Raw genomic sequence first — 21,443 nt, 5'->3', positions numbered from 1 at the left:
TCTCACAGCCAGACACCTCAAACACATTCTTAACAGTTATCTATAAGAATGGCTCTTAACGATTTACGAAGCAGCTCTTGGTGTTTTCAGATGATTTAGAGGAGTTGCATCTTTTTACGACGATGCTTATATAGGTTGAGTTAACCCACAGGGTAACTGAGACAGTAGCCTCTATTGCAGAACAGTTTAGGTTGAGGCAGGGGGTTCCTTAAAGGGTCCCTTGCAGAAATGTGATGGCAACCTTTTTTTTTTTTTACAAGGGTTTCCTTTATTCCTCTCTGTTGCTTTTTAATATTGTACCAGAAAAATCCTGCCAAATGCAGGGGAAGCAGTTGGTGGAATACTTTGATTAAAGTATGTTTGTGATCTCTGGGGCTCTTTAGGATATTATTACAATGATTAGAAAAAAATCACCATAAACTATCTTGACAAAAGTGTGTTGCTGTCTGCCTCCCCCCGGCAGACTGCTAGCTGACTGGCATAGTGCCCAGAAGGACAGTCCAACCATAGATGTGGGTGTCACTAGCAGGAACCCGTGGTACTGAAAGTTTTCACAGTGCTCTAACTTATTTTATATAAGCAACTTATGCTAGAGACTTCTGGGCATGTAGCACATTTACCCTCTTATTGCCTGTTTTATAAAAAGATGCTTTTACTTTAGGTCTTCCCCCCCTTCCCCCCACACTTTTATGATTGGTTCCTCCCAGTTTCGGCTCTTTGCATTTTATTCGACAGGTGTTTACTGAATACCTACTATGTACCAGCTGCTGGGTTTGGCTTTTGGAGATCCAGAAAAGAATAAGACATGGCACCTGTCCTGGGGGACCTCTTAAGCTTATTGAATAAATGGATATTCACATAATTAGTGATAATGGGAAGTGATAATTCTTGTTATAGAGGGTCGGACAGAAGCTGATGAAGGACCAAGAAGTGGGAGATCAAGCAAGCACCTCATCAGGGCTTAGTTCTCAAATTATATTGAGCTGAGTTGCCGTCAGTGGCATAGTCTCTGAACACGGGTTGATGTGTCACCTTGTATGTGTGTTTGGTCTTCCCAGATGGACTGGAGAGTCCTCGAGAACAGGTGGCCATACTAAGGACATGGATCCCAGGGTATCTGGGAATGATCAAGTGATCCCTAATTTACTAAGAGAGCTTGCTGCTTGGTGACATTAAGAGTTGTGTGGAGTGACTACAGTAGTGATTAGGTCACCCTCTCTCAGGTATCTGAACAAAGCCCAGCTAGGAAGCCAGGAGAGAAGTCTTTTAGGATGTTGGGGATGGTTCTTCCCTTTTTCTTCCAATAGGGAAGGCTGTCAGCTCACTGACCATGTACCGCTCCTTCCCAGTTCTCCAGAGAAAGAGGTTGTAGGAATGAATGCTGTGTCATCTTCACAGAGGCGGGGAAAGAAATCAGTTGTATAATCTTCAGGATCTCATATAGTCCTTGGAATTTATTTATTATAGCTATTTTTTTATTGATATGATCAATTATTTGCAAATGGTATAGGTATCCTTTTTGTTATATAATATCATCCCGAAGGAACAGATATCTGGATAAATATAACAAAGCATATTTGAATAGGATGGAAAACTGGCTGAAATATATTTGTGGGAGCAAAATAAACTTCAAATGAATTTTTTAAAAAAAGATTTTCACAAGTCGGCAGTTGTCCTCTCATACTCTCCTGCTGTGTAATTTATGACAAGTGTGAGGATGAGAGCCAGTAGGGAATATAATTAAGATACTTGCTGAAAACACTTTGACTTAAGACTAGGAACTATGTAGATTTGAGGGTAGAATCTTTAGTAGATTTAAAAATTATCAAAAGATACATTTAAAAAATCAGTTTCCTAGACTCACAGACATAGAAAGCAAATTTATGGTTACCAAAGGGGAAAGGGGGCAGAGGGATAAATTGGGAGTTTGGGAGTAATGGATACACACTGCTATATATAAAACAAATAAACAACAAGGACCTACTGTGTAGCACAGGGAACTATATTCAATATCTTTTAATAACCCATAATGGAAAAAATTCTGAAAAAGAATATAACTGAATCCCTTTGCTGTATACCTAAAACTAACACAACATTGTAAATCAACTGTACTTCGGTTTAAAAAATCAATTTCCTGTTATTTCCAAACCTCTAGAATTTTACTCTAGCATATTGGCTGTGATGCTTGGTTTCTCAAAACACTGTGTGTTATCAGAGGGGATCTTGGTCTAGAACCATCAGGTCTTCAAATCTGAAAAATGAATAATGGAGAACACCTTGTCTGTTTAGGATGTGGAATTTTATCAGCCAGCTGGTAGGTGAAATAAGATGAGCAGTATCCCGGTAGAATCCAGGTTCATGTAGGAAGGACTTCATTAATCAGTAGTTCACTGGCTTGTTATACGTATAACTGTGTAGCCTTCAAGGCCGTGAGAGGATGGAATGATCCCTTTTCCATAGTTAAGCCTGTGTTACAACACTTCCATTTGCTTCAAAAGGTGGAAACGTGGCTTCTGCAGCTGGAACAGACCATGAAAGAGACAGTGCGACGTTCTATCACAGAAGCCATCGCAGCCTATGAGGACAAACCCAGGGAACTGTGGATTTTTGATTTCCCGGCTCAGGTCGCACTAACTAGCTCACAAATCTGGTGGACTACAGATGTAGGAATAGCCTTCAGTAGGCTAGAGGAAGGCTACGAAACGGCCCTAAAGGATTTCCATAAAAAACAGGTATTTTATAAGATTTACGATTTCGAGATTTAAAGGGACTGGAAGAGGTAAGCTTCATCCATTCATTCTTGTTTTATGGAGTGTCTTCTGTGTTCAAGGTATGACGCTAGGAAGATTTTAGCAATCATTTGTTTAGCTTTCCATTTTAGAGTTTGGTGTTGTCCTTCTTGTTTTCTACATGGGTTTAAAACACATCCATCCTTAAACAACAAGGTCCTACTGTATAGCATAGGGAACTGTATTCAATATCCTGAAATAAACCATAATGGAAAAGAATATAAAAAAGAATGTGTATATATATATATATATATACATACATACATATATATAACTGAGTCACTTTGCTGTACAGCAGAAATTAACACAACATTGTAAATCAGCCATACTTCAATAAAAAATAAATAAACAAATAAAAAACATCCATCCTTGTCCATTATCTCCCAAGGATCTGGTATACCACCCACACCTAGATACTGTACATATTTTTTTCCACCTATGTAAGACTCTCCAATTACGCTTTCAAAGGAAGTTGTAGATGTCAGTCATCTTTACCCCTAAACACTTTTATTAATACATACCCATTTCATAAGTTTAATTTCAGTTACTGTATCTCAATTTACCGAAGTTCTTTTTGGTTCTTTAAAAATCAGTTTTATAATGACATGTCTTCATTATGGTTTTTCTTCTTCTATCTCATTAATAGTCTTATTTAGGTTGTTCTGTTCCTTTGAGGCTGTTTTTTTAATTTGAACTTGTTTTTTGTATGTTTATTTTTAAAGGTTATCTTCAGGTTGGCTTTTTTTTTCTGGAGGAATTCTGTGTGTTCTACACTGAGCAGATGTCCCTACATGTTTTTCTCCTTGTTGCCTCCAGGTTTCTACAGGTTTTGTGAGTTCGGGATTAATTTTGTGGTTAGTTACTCAGTCTGGGATTTACCGATCATAGTGGCAAGGTCATTTTGGATGCCATAGCTTCACATGGCTTAGGCCTGAGATTTTGATTTCTTTTAGAGGACTTTTTTCCTATCCAAAGCCCCAAGATGTTTCACGCTTTCCTCTTGCTTCTCTGAGCTGGTGGGTAGAGTTTTTCTAGAACCTTTTATTGGACTGTGTAATACTCTGAGGATCTTGGCTTTATGTCAGCATCTCAGTTCTAACTCCCTGCCTTGCTCAGGGAGTATAAGAGGCAGAGAACAGAAATGTTGTGTTGCCATGTGGGCAATTTAAACTTCAGTCTCCGATGTTTGGGTCTCTACTCAAATTCTCCTTTCGGCAGCCGTGGCATTAGCCTGTTAACCTCATTCTACTGCTCTAGCTTGCATGCACATCCTTGGCATTAGGGACTATCACCCACTCTCCCCCAACCCTTTCCCTTTCTTCCTTCCCCCTCTCTGTTTCCCCCTCTCTCATGTTTGGCTATGTACTTTGCATGTGGATGTGTTTCATTTTACTCAAATATCCTCTGTGTTAATAAAGGAATTGTCCATTCAGTTTAACCCAATATGTTATAAGACTGCCTGTTGTTATTATCACTGCTATTTAGGTGGTTTTTATTTTTGGCTCTCAATAATAATACTGTAGTAAACAGCTTTGCATTTACATCCATGTTGCACATATTTTTCTTTATTTCTTCAGGATAAACTTCCAGATGTAGACTTGCTAGGTCAGAGACTATACCTTCTTAAGCCTTTGAAACATCATGCCAAGTTTAGCTTCCCAGTATCAGTGCATGAGAATTGTCTATTGCCTCCCCTGTCATCAACATTGGGTTGATTCTTTTTTTTTAACATCTTTATTGGAGTATAATTACTTTACACTGGTGTGTTAGTTTCTGCTTTATAACAAAGCGAGTCAGCTATACGTATACATATATCCCCATATCTCCTCCCTCTTGCATCTCCCTCCCACCCTCCCTATCCCACCCCTCTAGGTGGTCACAAAGCACCGAGCTGATCTCCCTGTGTTATGTGGCTGCTTCCCACTAGCTATCTATTTTACATTTGGTAGTGCATATATGTCCATGCCACTCTCTCACTTTGTCCCAGCTTACCCTTCCCCCTCCCCGTGTCCTCAAGTCCATTCTCTACGTCTGCATCTTTATTCCTGTCCTGCCCCTAGGTTCTTATGGAACAGGTTAGAAAGCCCAGAGATAAACCCACGCACATATGGTCACCTTATTTTTGATAAAGGAGGCAAGAATATACAATGGAGAAAAGACAGCCTCTTCAATTAGTGCTGCTGGGAAAACTGGACAGCTACCTGTAAAAGAATGAAATTAGGACACTCCCTAAAACCATACACAAAAATAAAATCAAAATGGATTAAAGACCTAAATGTAAGGGTTGATCCTTTTTATTCTTAGAGCTAAAGTTATTTATATTCCAGTAGCCTTAGGTTATTCAGCTAATTAAGAAAATTTAGCTTTTTTCTCCTTTAAAATAGTTTTAAAGTTTTCCATTTTGTTCAAGTTATAATAATGCTTCTTTTTCGTGTTAGATGAGAAGTAGACAAAGAGGGTGGTTTATGAAGACAGTATTTATGGGCTTAATTATGAAACACTTCCAGCATGAATTGAAATGTTTGACAGACCAGCCAACAGATGCCTTCAATACAGCATTTCAATGTTGCCACTGGTACTAATATGCACACCAGAGCAGCTAACATTTGAATATTGTTAAAGCTGCAGTTTGGTTCATGAGAAGTGTGTGCATCTAAATTGAAACCCCATTAGTTTTCACTCTTTAAAAATGGTGGTAACAGTCTGTTGGAGTTTGTTTTTAATTAAAACTACTCTTGCTAATACTGTGAGCAGTTTTTAAGGTGAACTTCAGTCCTTTAAAATAGCTTAATTTCAAAACTGAAATCAGAGTTGGCTGTAACTGACAATCTACCTGAACAAGTAATTTCTTTCCTTAGTTCTCAGTTCCAAATTGTAGTGAGGTAAACGAAGATAATTATTTTAAACTTTATTTCCCACCAGACATATTGTAATTGCATGTTAGGTAGTGTTGGGATTAAAGGCAAAAATACTGCATTTTGAATATATATCCCTGCCTCGCCAGAGTCTTTGAAAGTAAAACAAATAAAATTTAATTTCTCAAATTTGAGCGTTCCTTGGCAAAAGTATTTGGTTAGGCTTGGGATCTGATAAGAAAGTTTTTCCATTCTTCCTTTATCACTGAGCTGTGTGCAAATCAGCGAAAAAGAGATGGAAGCATTTTGGATTCAAAATATTATTTACAAGTGTGCTGGGACATTGCCTAGGGTACTTTTAATAAGACTCACAATAAACAATATAAAGCTTTTCTTATTTAACTAGTTATCCTTTCTGACCACAAATATTCAGAAATATTATAGGTATAAGAAAGAGACTCTCATTTTCCTGCTTAGGGTCAGTTTTTGGCCTCATTTTTAATCGTTGAGAAATTTTTCAGAAACAATTGCATACCGTGTTAATAGTGTTCTTATCTCGCCCTGACCCTTTGACCCAAATAAGGAAGGCTGTGAAGGCTGCAGTTACACAGTGTATATTGGAAATGAGTTTTTTGTTTGTTTTTGTCTTTATAGAAATTTGTGACCTGATAGGCTCATGCTTCATAACAGCAGGAAGCTACAAGATGATGAGTAGAGCACATATTCTCTACCGCCCCTCTCATCTGTTAACAGAAAATTTTTCCACAGACAATTTACTGACCTAGTAGGCTTTCATTCAGTAATTCATCAATCAGGCAGCATTCAGTCTGCAGATGGAAAGGAGCTCCAAAGAGCTGTAGAAGACGAGAGATTTTTATAGACCAAAGTAAGCAGGGGCAAGGAAGGGGGCATTTGCTGATTAATTAAAGCAGGGTTACTTTCCTTGTAAGGAGCAAAGGGAAGCCTTGGAGCCAGGTCAGGTAACGTGTGCTGAGCAGGCAAACACTGCTTGGTTGACCTAAGCCCGCTTTTTCTGGGAGAGCCCAACATAGAAACAGTTAAGTTTTGGTTTGCCGATGTGGGTAACGTGAGCGACTCCATCTTAGGCCCAACCTGGTTACTTTACCGCATCAAAAATTATGTTGAAGGATAGAAAGCCCAGAGATAAACCCACGCACATATGGTCACCTTATCTTTGACAAAGGAGGCAGAAATGTACAGTGGAGAAAGGACAGCCTATTCAATAAGTGGTGCTGGGAAAACTGGACAGCTACATGTAAAAGTATGAAATTAGATCACTCCCTAACACCGTACACAAAAATAAGCTCAAAATGGATTAAAGACCTAAATGTAAGGCCAGAAACTATCAAACTCTTAGAGGAAAACATAGGCAGAACACTCTATGACATACATCACAGCAAGGTCCTTTTTGACCCACCTCCTAGAGAAATGGAAATAAAAACAAGAGTAAACAAATGGGACCTAATGAAACTTAAAAGCTTTTGCGCAGCAAAGGAAACCATAAAGAAGACCAAAAGACAACCCTCAGAATGGGAGAAAATATTTGCAAATGAAGCAACTGACAAAGGATTGATCTCCAAAATTTATAAGCAGCTCATGCAGCTTAATAACAAAAAAACAACCCAATCCAAAAATGGGCAGAAGACCTAAATAGACATTTCTCCAAAGAAGATATACAGAGTGCCAACAAACACATGAAAGAATGCTCAACATCACTAATCATGAGAGAAATGTAAATCAAAACTACAATGAGATATCATCTCACACCAGTCAGAATGGCCATCATCAAAAAATCTAGAAACAATAAATGCTGGAGAGGGTGTGGAGAAAAGGGAACCCTCTTACACTGTTGGTGGGAATGTAAATTGATACAGCCACTGTGGAGAACAGTATGGAGGTTCCTTAAAAAGCTACAAATAGAACTACCATATGACCCAGCAATCCCACTACTGGGCATATACCCTGAGAAAACCATAATTCAAAAAGAGTCATGTACCAAAATGTTCATTGCAGCTCTATTTACAATAGCCCAGAGATGGAAACAACCTAAGTGTCCATCATCGGATGAATGGATAAAGAAGATGTGGCACATATATACAATGGAATATTACTCAGCCATAAAAAGAGACGAAATTGAGCTATTTGTAATGAGGTGGATAGACCTAGAGTCTGTCATACAGAGTGAAGTAAGTCAGAAAGAGAGAGACAAATACCGTATGCTAACACATATATATGGAATTTTAAAAAAAAAATGTCATGAAAAACCTAGGGGTGAAACAGGAATAAAGACACAGACTTACTAGAGAATGGACTTGAGGCTATGGGGAGGGGGAAGGGTAAACGGTGACAAAGCGATAAAGAGGCATGGACATATATACACTACCAAACGTAAGGTAGATAGCTAGTGGGAAGCAGCCGCATAGCACAGGGAGATCAGCTCGGTGCTTTGTGACCGCCTGGAGGGGTGGGATAGGGAGGGTGGGAGGGAGGGAGACGCAAGCGGGAAGAGATATGGGAATATATGTATATATATAACTGATTCATTTTGTTGTGAAGCTGAAACTAACATACCATTGTAAAGCAATTATACTCCAATAAAGATGTTAAAAAAAAAATTATGTTGAATGACAAGGTGTAGGAAAAAAAAGTCATATTGTACCTGGAAATACTGGACCGGATAATTTGAGGAATGCCTAGAAGTTGATAACAGATGGAATCAAACTGATAGATGACTAAGAGCAGAGAAAATCACAGTCCAAACATATGAAAAAGAAGAAGCTATTACCATGATAAGCCTATTTTATCCCAGTGAAACTCCAGAGAAATTACAAACTGAGATTCAGTAAAGGTAAAAAACATGTGGGGCTCATGGCCCATGGTCAGTGATAATTAATGAATATGTAAGAGGTGGACAGTTGGAACCAGTCCTGCCTCCTGTACATCCCAAGAGATTATCAGTGAGAGTATTTGTCCCCAGGATAAAGGCCTGAGAAACACTTCATAAACAAAGTGAGACGTTTATTGAGGACTTCTGCCATGACTGTGTCTTGACTGTAGATCTTGGGTTGGACAACTTTTTCTGTGCAGGATGGAATAGTAAATATTGTAGTCTTTATGGGCTTTGTAATCTCTTTCACAACCACTCCTCTCTGCTGTTGGAACAGGAAAGAAGCCATAGGCAATTGTTAACTGAATGGGCATGCTGAGTTGCAGTCAGACTTTATTTATAAGAACAGGTGGTGGGCCATACTTGGCTCATTACCTGTAGTCTACCAAGTCCTCTTCTAGAGGAAAAAGCAGAACAGATCCTGAAGTCACTCAAGATCCCCGCAATAAGTGGAGGTAACAAAAGAAGAAATTTGTTACCCATATAGGCCATGAGTCCAGTCTGATCCATTAACTCAAGCGTTGGTTCTTTGAACAGATCAAACACTGACAAAGATTTGCAGTTCAGAGGAGCCAGCAGAAACAATAAAGGCATAGGGAAAAGAAAAATCTCTTGTACGACAAAGAGATTTTTTTAGAAGACTGTACAGCACTACATGTGATTTTATACTAATATTTAAGTTGAAAATCTAAATTAAATGGATAATTTTCTATGAACACTGTTTCTAAGATTAATTCAAAATGAGGTGGAAAACTTGAGTAGACCAGTAACCACACAAATGATAGAAATGGTAAGAAAGTTTAAATTTAAAGATAGGTACCTTGTAAATAGAGCCCTGTTCCAATGGTTTCTTTAATTTCTCTGAACAGTGTTTTCTGTAGTTTTCAATGCAGAGGTCTTATACATTTCTTGCTAGATTTATTTTTCGATAATTGATATGTTTTGATGCTGTAAACATATGCTAATTAATTTTAAATTTTCTAATGGTTGTGGCTGGTATACAGAAATATATTGATGTTTTAATATTTACCTGTGTCTTGAGACTTTGCCACATTTGCTTGCTAGTTGTAGCAGGTTTCTGTTTTTTTTTAGTATGGTTTCACAGGCTTTCTATGTACATGAATATACCATCTGTAAATAATGGCAGTTTTACCTCTGACCTTCCATTCTCTTTTGCCATTTATTTCCTTTTCTTGAGTCATTGAATTGGCTACGACCTTGAATATAACGTTACATAGAAGTAATCCCACTCTTAGGGAAGAACAATGTTTTACCGTTAAGTACGATAGTAGTTCTAGATTTTTGTAGATGACCTTTCTCAAATAGAGGGGAATACCTTCTATTACTACACACTGAGAATTCTTATTTTGAAGAGGAGTTGAACGTTTTCAAGTCTGCTGAGATACTCTTGTGGTTTTTCTCTTTTATTCTGTTACTAAGGTGAATTTTTGAATGCCAAGGCAACTTTGCATTTATGATGTGTTACCATTTATAGATGTATATATTTTTTGCTGGATTCTATTTGCTAATTTGTCCAGAAATTCTGCATTTATATTCATAAGGGACATTTATCTGTAGTTTTCTTTTATTATAATATCTTTGCCAGTTTGGGGATGAGGATTATGCTCCTTAAAAGGAATTGGAAAGTATTGCATTTTCACATATTTTGTGAAAGAGCTTATTATAAAAATCACTGGTAGTGCTATCTGGGCTTGGGGTTTTCTTTCTTTATAAATTGATTTCTTTTATGTACATGCTGTTGTGTAGCTTTTCTGGTTTCTTTTTTTCTTGTGTCAGTTTTTGGAATTTCTGTTTTTCAAGGTATTTACCCATTTTTTCCAAGTCCGGGTTTGGCAAATTACAGCCATCTGGCCAAATCTGGCCCGGTGCCTGTGTGTTTGGTAGTTTTCAGGCTTCACTGGCTAAGTGGTGTCATTGCACTAGAGACCATGTACCCCTCAAAGCCCGAAACATTTACTGTCTGGCCCTTTACAGGAAACGGTCATCCACCCCTGATCTGCGTTTTCAAACTTACTGATATGAGTTGGTCTTCCTATATCGACGTTATCCTTAGCACATCTGGAGGGTCTGGCATCGTGTCCCCCTTTCATTCCTGGTGTTGGTGATTTATGTTTTCTCTCCTTTATTTGTAGTCAGACTTTCTATGTGTTTATCAATTTTATTTAAGTTTTCAAAAAACTAATCTTGGATTTTGTTGATTTTCTCTACTGTTTGTTTTGTATTCCACTGAATTCTGCTTTATCTTGATTACTTCCTTTCATCTACTTACTTTGAGTTTAATTTGCCTCTCTTTTTCAAGTTTCTTAAGGTGGGAGCTTTGATTATCAATTCTTATACCTTTTTCTTTTCCCACATAGCATCTGAAAGAAACTTGATAACTTGATGAAGATTATCTACCGGAAACCTACAGAGAAAATCATGCTTAATAGTGAAACCTTAGCATCATTTCCATTAATGTCAGGAATGGGGTAATTATGCTCACTGCCTCTGACATACATCGCTCAATATTGTGCTGGTTTTCGCATATGACTGAAGGAGAAGTAGGAAACGAACAGTGCAAAGGGAGGCGATAAACCGAGATCCCACAACCCATGACCTGATAGTGTCAGAGAGTGTGGGACCTGGTCTCTTTGGCAATTTTCTTTGTTCTAGCTGAAATGAAAATCCATTGTTTCTGATGCTGCTTAAGTTGAAACATTGATGGGTTTCGGGATTAGAGATCTTGTTACTATTGTTAAGAGACCCAGAGAGCATTACTTCTGTGTATGTCTAGATGGAAAGAGGTTGAGGGTTCTGGTAGCTGACTCCCGAAGTGCTGTAGTAGTTACCTTGTAATGTTCACTTCAGTTTGCTGAGCTGAGGACTACACGCTCCAGATCTTAACATTTCTACCGAGGGGCACTTGCAGCTTCTTTGCTGCTGTGGCTTGGGTGTGCCTAAGATGGGAAATCTGCCATGCCTCGATCCTGGTAAAATTGCAGTGCTTCTGCTACTACAAGGAAAATGTTCTTTCTGTGTAGCCTTATTTAACCTATAGTATTTAGGGACATGTCTCTTTAAGTTCACAGACATAGCCTCTTTATACCATACTGCCGTAGGAGCTGGGTGAGGACAAAATTGAGAATCAACCACCATTATGTATCGGGAACCAGCCCTTCTTTCTGACCTTGAGTATGTTACTGTGTATGCCTGACACCTTCCTTCATGGTGAGCACACCATCGTCCCACCAAGCAAGCTGGTCCTCTTTGGAAGAACGCTGTGGTGTCTTAGACATTTGTAACATATAAACCTCAGTGATCAAGATTCATGTAACTTTCTTGGGAATTGTTTCCATGTTTATCTAAACATGAGAATTTATAGGAGGGGGATGCCTAGTTACCTCTTTCCATGCACCAGAATCATTAGAGGTCAACTCTTGTCTGGCCAAGGTGTTCTGTTAATGAATATGTTATCCACATGGGAAACTTTTGGGTTTATAAAATATACAATAAAATCCTAGAATCCTGTACTACATCCTGGCTCCACCATTTATAACTGTGTGATCTTGGGCAGATTACCTCGTATTCTCATATATAAAATGAGAATAATAATAGTACCTTCCCCACAGAGTTATTGTGATGATTAAATTAGAAATATGTGTATGTATTTATACACAAAGATAGATATTATACACACACATACTATATATATACATACACATGCACACATATATAATAATGCTTGTTAGATATGTTAGCTAGTAAGTGCTCAATAAATGTTAGTTCTAATTATCTGCTGATGCCATCAGAGAGGAACTGGAGCAATGGCAATGGGGCTGGTGTTCTGCCCTCTGCACTGTCCTCTTGTTAAAATGGAAGGATGGCCTCTGACCATCTGGAGCCTTGTCTCCATCTGTGCTTTGGGTCTCGTCCGCAGGATTTCCGTGACTTTCTTCTCTACTGTGTCTTCAAATTCTTCCACTGGCTCATTCCCATCAGCCATTAAACATCCCCATCTCTCACATTGCTTAAAAACAATACAACCACCAAAAAGTATTCCTTGATGTCACACCTCCTTCCATTTCCTACTCTGTCGCTGGAACTTATAACCAAGCCTTTTTTTTTTTTTTTTTTTGCGGTACGCAGGCCTCTCACTGTTGTGGCCTCTCCCATTGCAGAGCGCAGGCTCCGGACGCGCAGGCTCAGCGGCCATGGCTCACGGGCCCAGCCGCTCCGCAGCATGTGGGATCTTCCCGGACCAGGACACGAACCCGTGTCGCCTGCATTGGCAGGCAGACTCTGAACCACTGCGCCACCAGGGAAGCCCATAACCAAGCTTTTTGAACTAAATATCTATACTTACTCATTCCATTTTTTCATCCTCATCTCTCTCCAAGAACCATTTCTAATCACTTGACTGAGTATATTTCTGTTTTTTTAACATTAGAAATACTTCCTTTTCAAATGCCCTCTTCCTTATATTCATCTTTATTTGAATTCCACTTTTCCACGTACTTCTTGGGTTATTCTTCAGTTTTCTTTCCTTGTTCCTCTTCCTCCTCCTGCCTCTTAACTGTTCCTTGTGGCTCTGACTTAGATCCCTTTTTCTTTCCACCACACCACATATCCCTGGCTAATCTCATCTGCCCTTATGGCTGCTCAGTTTCTGTTGTAATATGCTGGTGACTTTGACCTCCAGCTCAGACCTTTCTCTTGAAGTGGAGTCAGGGGCATATTGGACTTGTCCACTGGAAATTTGACAGGCACGTCCAGCGTAGAACATTCAAAATACATTTACTTTTCTCAAACCCGCTTCTTCAGTGCTTCCCAAGTTCATTAAAAAACACCGACACTCTTCACCAGTTGCTCAGACTAGAAGCCCATTTGACTCCTCTTTCACCTGATACCCGGCCAACCACCAAGTCTCTTCAGTTGCCCTAAATATATTTATTCTTACTGTTTCCTTCGCTACTTTGTTAATAACCTAGTCCCAGCTACTCTTCTCTTGCCATGAGTGTAGCATCCTCTTCTCTGGTCTTTTTTCTCCAATCCTGTTTCCCTCCAATTAATCATACTAGAGGCAGAGAAATCTTTTAGAAACACACATCCGATTATCACCCCACCTCCCTAAACCCTTCACCAGTGTCTTCTTGCCCTTGAATTGAAGTTCAGACCCTCAGAAAGTTGGCCCAGCCCTGCGTGTTTGGGACCCTGCTTCCCTCTACAGCATTCTTACATACCTGGTCTGCCTCTCCGTTTCCCTCTCACCATCCCAGACTTCTTTCAGTTCCCTCCCAGGGCCACCTGCCATATCCTGAGCTGCTGCCTATGGCTTAAACACTGCCTCCCTGGGTGGGAAACCCCTGAACTCTCTACAGCCTAAATCGTACTCACTCTTTAGTTCTCACCATAAATACTCTTTCCTGTAAAATGTCTTTCCAAGCTCTCGATTAAGCAAGGTCCTATTTCTGTGTGCTGTCATAGTACTTTTGTACTTGCCCTAGCAAAACAATTGTAATTATTTATCTGCATTCCTCATTGGCCTATAAGCTCTGGAAACAGTAAACACGTTAGTGTTGTGTGATTGAGGGGATGAGAGAACAAAATGTTGTTCAGATGTGTATTATTGCTGTCATTCATTTCTTCCTTTGTTTATTCATACGAGTGTTTCCTGAGGACATGCTTTGTGCTGGCTGCTATGCTACATGTGGGAGTGTAGTGTTGAATAAGACAGATAAGGACCTTGCTCCTTGAGAGCTTACAGTCAAGCAGAGGAGACAAACAGTAAACAAGGAAGTAAATAAGTGAATGATAAGATACTAGTAAGAACCATGAAGAAAATAAATTAGGAACATGTAGAATAACTGGGTAGGTGGAAATAGGATGGCCAAGGAAGGCTGATCTGAGGAGGTGAACTTAAACTAAGACTTGAATAATGAGAGGAGGCCAGCTCTACAAAGATCAGAGGGAAAATGACTCCACACAGGTGAAACAGTCTCTGTGACCTTGAAGCAGCCATGATGGAGAAACAAAGAGAAGGCCAGGATGGTTGGAGGGATGTCAGGCGGGAAAAGAGTGATGGGAGGTCATGGAAGGCTTTGTGTTCGTGGATAGGAGTTTGGACTGTAAGTGAAGGTAGGCTTCTTTCTGGTTCAAGATACACCGTACATATGCTCCAGCTAAACCAGGGTGTACCGGGAAAAGAGCCACTTGAGTTTCAGAGGTATGTTTTTGACCTGAGACAAACATCCTTGATCCAGTAGAAAATCATGTGACATTTCTTTAATCAAGGGCAAGAATAAGTGCTGATTACATGATAAGGTATATATTTCTTAAAAGCTGCTGAGGAACATTTTATATATGTCACAGACCATAAACTTGTATGCAGTTACAATATGAATGTATAGTAATTGCTGCCTGATGCCACTGTCCAAATGATAGATATTTTATAACTACTATTTTTGTGTGTGTGTGGGTACAGAATTTTATTACTTAGAAAAGAGCATCATTGTTTAATCAAGTTTAATCTTGAGAGACAGTGTAAGATCCCCAACATACAATGCTGTGCAGATAATGTTGATGAGCTGTATTTTTAATCATCTGTCACTTGACAGAACTTCTGTAAAAAAGGAATCAGTAATGGAGAAGTCACAGGGAAGCCCAGACAAGACATTGCTTGTGAAAGCACTTGAAAAATGTTCTTAAGAGACATAAAATATTATTACTGTTGTTACAACCAACTCTTTCTAACCAAGTACTGGTACTGGTGTAAGATTTGTGACTCTAAAGACTGGGTATCTTGACCGAGATAGAAAATATCCAATGCCAAAGTACCTTCTTTCTAACCAACATGCCTATAAATTTTGTTGAGAAACTTACACGTGTATACGCTATTACTGTTCATTCAGTCATCTACTCAGTACTCAAGCATGCATTGAGCACCTACTTTTCAGTTTTGTTTGTTTTTTGGCTGCGTTGGGTCTTTGTTGCTGCACGGGGGCTTTCTCTAGTTGCAGTGAGTGGGTGCTACTGTTCGTTGTGGTGCGCAGGTTTCTCATTGCGGTGGCTCCTCTTGTTGCAGAGCAGGACTCTAGGCGCATGGGCTTGAGTAGTTGCAGCATGCGGGCCCTAGAGCACGCAGGCTTCAGTAGTTGCAGTGCACGGGCTCAGTAGTTGTGACACATGGGCTTAGTTGCTCCGTGGCATGTGGGATCTTCCCGGATCAGGGCTCGAACCCGTGTCCCCTGCATTGGCAGGTGGTTTCTTAACCACTTCGCCACCAGGGAAGTCCCTGAGCACCTACTTTTCAACAGCTAGTGGCTTTGGGGACAAAGCACTCAGCTAGACAGATGCAGACCTTGCCCTCATGGAACCGAAAATCATGATGAACACTGAACATGGCATACATGAAATAATAATCGCCTCTGCTTTTCTTCTCATGTAACTACATTTTATAGATAGATGTAGGATATTGAAAGTAGAATATACAACAACAGCTATAAGGCTGTTGTATATGCTGAATGTCTAAAGTATGTATTTTTTATTCCTTTGAACCACTTATTCATTGTGTTTGATTTTAAGTCTCTCTGGAATACTTTCTGCATAACTACCATTTGTCCAACTTGAAAGTGGTGGGTGGATTGATCTTGTGGAGGCTGGTACAGGAAATCTATGCGATGTGATCAGTAAGAACTCAGGCTCTGAAGTCAGAGTGTCTGGATTTGAATTCCCCCTGCCCTGTTTAGCAAGTGTGGTTAACATGCCTACGAGTCAATTTTCTTATCTGCAAAATGAGGATAATAGATTGTTGTGAAGATGACATGAGGTGATGCAGACAATAATCCTAGGTAGTGCCGGGCACGTTGTAGACTCTGATTTAATGTGAATTGTGCATGCGGTGGTTATGCCATCCTGCCTGCCTTCTCCATGCTTACTGTAACTATAGAATCTTCTCCAGTGCAGCTGCACAGCCGCCTCTGGGCAGTCTGCATTGTTTGGTGTTTTCTGGAATGTGGTACTAGTACTATAGGGAATATGTTTGTGACAGTAGGTACAAAGGTTTGAGAGCCTTTGATGATACGATATATTCACTTGCAACCAGTTCTTTCAGGATCTAACAGTTTGTCATTGACTATCCTTTGCAGAACTAAACAGGAAAGGGGACAGTATAGTTTTACAATATGATACCCTGGAATAAGGCAGAATTTTGTTGTTTGTTGTTAATAAGCTTTGAGTAAGACAGGAATGTTTTATGTAAATGAGCATGCTAACAAAATGACCACCTAAGAGTGGCCACCTTTCTGGCCACAATTAACAGTAAGATATATTTTATATCAGATGAAGTTTACACACATACGTATACACTCCAGTATGAAACTGAAATAAACTCTCACAAAACATTACATATTCTTACTACTGTAGTGCAGCATTTTTATTTCTTTCTATTCCATGTCATTCCATTCCATTGCATTCGTTTCCATTCTAGGAAAAGAGACCAGTAGTTTGAAAACTATTGATCTCAGAAATTGGTGGGCAAGACAATTCTTGTTTAGACAAGAATAGGGGTATGAATAAGAATTAAGTGGGTTAGTCATCACCTGTACTGTTGAAATCTTTTCTCAGTTATCATCCTATATCCCATGCAAAAACACACGAACAAAACCCAAAACCAACCAAACAAAACAGCGCTTGGTATTTAGTTCTTCTTATACTTTGACAGACATTAACTCAGTTTGATCTTTTAAAATTTTGCAGTCATTTCTCTTCCAGCAAAGTTGCAGACCAGATCGTGGTTACCTGGAGAGTGAGTTCAGTGCAGCCAAGAAACTTTGCTTCTCCCTCTGGCTTTGTCATTACCTCCAGGTTGACCTGTCTTCTCTGAGTCTCAGCTCAGAAGGCGGAGGGGGGGGAGGGGCAGTAATAATATTTATTCTATTTAAATTAAGTAATTTAATTAAATCCCTCCCTCCTGCTCCTACCCCCAGGGTGGTTTGACAGCCAGCTGGGACAATGTATTTGAAATAGTTTTGTAAACTAAAGGGACTTTTACAAATATAAAGACTGTTGAGCTGTAAGATTCTGTATTTGTAACTATTACCTCCTTTAAAAAATATGCCTTCTAGATTTCTCAGTTGAATACACTGATTGCACTTCTGCTGGGAGAACTTCTACCTGGAGACAGGCAGAAGATCATGACAATTTGTACCATAGATGTCCATGCCAGAGACGTGGTGGCAAAACTTATTTCTCAGAAGGCAAGTTATTTGTAGAAATTTCATGTGTTTTTTGCTGTTTCCTAAAAGTGGTATTTATTATCAAGAGTACTTCTAAGAAAGTCATTTTTTTTTTTAAGGTTGTATATTTTAATTAGTCCTAAGAAGCTGAGTGCATTTACTTTGGGTATTTTTTATTTGGGTTAGCGAATATATTATCCTCATGAGAGTTATCCCAAGTGATATCCCAAAGGGTTTGGCCAAGTCAGGAGCCTCTAATTCAGATCATCCAAAAATTAAGTCAGGATGGAGGAACCACAGGAAGTCACGTGTTCATTTCCCTGTCTTCCGGCTTCTCTACACATAATTATCCATTGGCCTGTGATAACCACCACTGTGGCTTATCCAGCCAGTAGCAGTAAGATTGTGTACGACCTAAACCATCTCTGTGTGCTTTTGATTATTTTCCTTTTGAAGAAAGAGAAATGTTGGCCACCCCTTGTCTTTTCCATTCAAAGCTAAATTACTTTCTTTAAAGAAGTTATTTTCTAATCCTTTCAGTGTAACCTTCTTATCTCTTTAAAAAGTCCACGTGTCTCTTAGATACTGGCAGTGTTTAATGCGGAAGGAGAATCTCTCACCCTTTTTCCAAAATACGCTGCTACTTAAATACTCTGTTCGCTTGTCTAGTGAACAAAATTGACATACCATGCCCATAACCTACTTCTTCCAAATCCCGTTTGTTTTTTGAGGGTGGCATTTCCTTTCACAATTTGAATGCATGCTTGTATTGTGAGATGTTTGCTGTTGTTTTTCTAGTTCCTTCTCAACTTATTAAAATCAAAGTGAATTTTAATTCTCTTCACAAAGTGCTAGCAAATGCTTCCTTATGTAAGCATAAAGTTAAAAAATTAACTTCTTGATCCAGGTTGAGGACCATCAGTGAAGAATGTTGCTTAATTGCTAATCTGAAACTGATCCTTGCAAAACACGATTACCATGTATTCTCATTTTGATGATGAGCCATTGATAAGTACTCTTTGAATATGACCTTGCATATTTTATTATGTTTTATCAGTGGTGATTTGCTTGCAGCAGGATAAATTTTGATTTAAAATATGTTCTTTATTTTGTACTTAAAGAGGTAGAGACTGTCTAATTCCTGCTCATTTAGTATGCATAAATATGCAATGTCGAGACTTATGTAGATATCAGACAAATGAGTAGATAATAATTTTGGTAACTTCCAGTGATTCCTAAGAAACCCTTGGGTCAGTTGGATTTTGAAAGAGACTGGAATTATTTTTTCAAACTGGGAAAATAATGGATAGAATTGACTAAAATAAGAAGGAATAGCAACGAAAAAACCACTGTTGTTTGGTTTAATGAAAAATGACATGGAAATCTCTACTAAAAGCAGAACAGTTTGAGAATGGACTTGGTTGAAAGTATAGTTTATTTATACCTCTGACATGCAGAAATAATGGATTATGTGCTATTTTAATACAGAGTGTATTTTTCCATCTGATTTCAGTAATAATGAATATAAAGTCACAAAAGTGATCAAATCACCTGGGGTGATTCATAAAAGGGGAAAAAGCATTGCTTCAACAAATTGATGTTGTTTTACAGTAATAGGCTTCTTAAAATGAAGACTTTACTACGCACATATTTCTGATTAAGTATTCAACCATCTACATGCAATTACAACTTGCAGTAGCATATAAGAGACTTACCTTTTGTGAGATTTTTTAAGAGTAAAATGCGACTCAACCGAGTTGATTAGATTAATAGATTACATTTGTGGCCTTAAAACTATCAGCGTCCCGTGTGTGATCATCATGTGATGTTTTTAGGTCGTCACTCCCCACGCTTTTGCTTGGCGCTCTCAACTTCGTCACCGGTGGGAGGACACCCAGAAACATTGCCTCGTTAATATTTGTGATGCGCAGTTGCAGTACTTCTACGAGTATTTAGGAAACAGCCCTCGACTAGTGATCACTCCGCTAACTGACAGGTAACAATGATAAGTTGGAGTTAGATGGGAAAAACCAAGCCAAAAGTTCCCCAGCATGGGTAAAGATGTCTGAGATTGAAAATGAAGGACTGTGAGAAAATGATGAACAAATTGCGAAACTGTATGAAAGCAGAATGTAAATGCACTAATTGAGTGACATAGCAAATGCTGGTGTTAGAGACACGTTAAAGAGAACCAGATTAGAAAAGCAGAATTACAGACGCTGTGTGGTATCCACATCATGAAATCATGAGCAGTTAATATGGCTCAAGGCATCATCTTTGATCTCGGAGTCCATTCTCTCTGGTTATTTATGGCTAACACCCTGTTATTAGAAGTGTAAAAACTGCCTCCCTTTATTAGAAGTGTAAAAACGGGAACTGCCTGTATTGAATTCATTTTTGAAGGATTACATACAGTGAAAGGAAGAAAAGAACAGAAATGATTCCATCAGATACAGTACTTCTGAAGCACTGTGCTGAGAACTGTCCCAGTGTCAAGCAGGTAGGGTTCCTGCTCTCTCAGAGCACACTTTCTAGGGGAGTGTGGTGTGTGAGTGGCTGGGAATGAAGAGGAACAGTAAACAAATTAACAAAGTTGTGTTAGGTGGTAATATATGGTGTGACAAAAATAAAACAGGATGATAGGTTAGAAAGCATCTTGAAGGGAGAGCCTGCTATAGATTGTATGAGAGGACATTTGAGCCAAGACCCAAATGATAACAAGGAGCCAGCTATGCACACATCCTGGGCCAGAAAGTTACAGGCAAAGACAAGTACAAAGTTTCTAAGATGGAAAGGAGCTTGGCAGGTTCAAGGGGTAGACACAGAGCCCAGTGTGGCTCAAGCCTGTCAGGGGAGCAAGGGATTCTTAAACGTTCGTTGCCACTTGACTCCAAGTTAATAGATACACACGGTCAGAATGTTGTTGAGGTAAGGATATGTCACATTGACGTGAGATTCTTTGTTTGTATTCCAACCTCTGCTGAATTATTTGGTGGGAGAAAGCATATTTAGTCCTTGGTATTCATGAAAGAGAAATCACACCTCAAGATCATGTGCGTGTTCCCAGTTATCCAGTTACCACGATGCCGTTTACTTTATCTGGGAACGGAAGGGCAGACGGTTGCAAGTCTGTCTGTCGAGCTGGGTAGTGGTGGCCCTGGGAGGCTGATGGATTTCCCTCACTAGCTTTGTGATCTTTCTTGCACACACTAATCTGCTCGTGATGTTGTCCTTGATAAATCGTATGGCTTCTGCAATTGTTTCTCTAATTCAGTTCCTTTTAACTCGTCTCTAACTAAAAGTCAGTATTCACTATCTTAATTAGTTAATTTATGTACTGCTTTCAGGGTGAGAGGTTAAACTTTGTAGCTTGACAAAATCTCTTGAAGAGTCAAAACTGCAAATGCCAGAGTCTGCTGTATACGTGCCCTTGCACATAGAGAAGGGGGTGGGGAGAGGCACAGCATACAGGAGAAATGGGGAAGAGGCATTTTTTAAAATTACCGGTGTGTGAGGCCAATAGCTTATTAACTTTTTAATTTAAAGATCACTATGTGGTTTATTTGGAAGTTAAAAGGAAGATGATGTTTCTTTTATAGAGTGAATAGGGCTGTATAAGATGTTCGCACTATGTACATTTCTTTCCCATTTCATTCTT

The 21,443-nt window shown here is 39.1% G+C and overlaps 1 protein-coding gene across 1 annotated transcript in view; it reads left to right on the top strand.

The window, feature by feature from the left end:
• Positions 1 to 21,443, top strand: part of DNAH11 (dynein axonemal heavy chain 11) — a 324,062-nt gene that overhangs the window by 109,635 nt on the left and 192,984 nt on the right. Inside the window, 3 exon segments of the mRNA XM_082845873.1 lie at positions 2,499 to 2,732; positions 17,675 to 17,806; positions 19,621 to 19,781. Coding sequence (XP_082701999.1) covers positions 2,499 to 2,732; positions 17,675 to 17,806; positions 19,621 to 19,781 — 527 coding nt within the window.

This window comes from Leucopleurus acutus (assembly GCF_964270905.1).
Source record: "Leucopleurus acutus genome assembly, chromosome: 9".
NCBI lineage: Eukaryota > Metazoa > Chordata > Mammalia > Artiodactyla > Delphinidae > Leucopleurus > Leucopleurus acutus.
The sequence above is the reverse complement of the archived record's forward strand: the minus strand, read 5'-3'. Positions and strand labels throughout refer to the sequence as shown.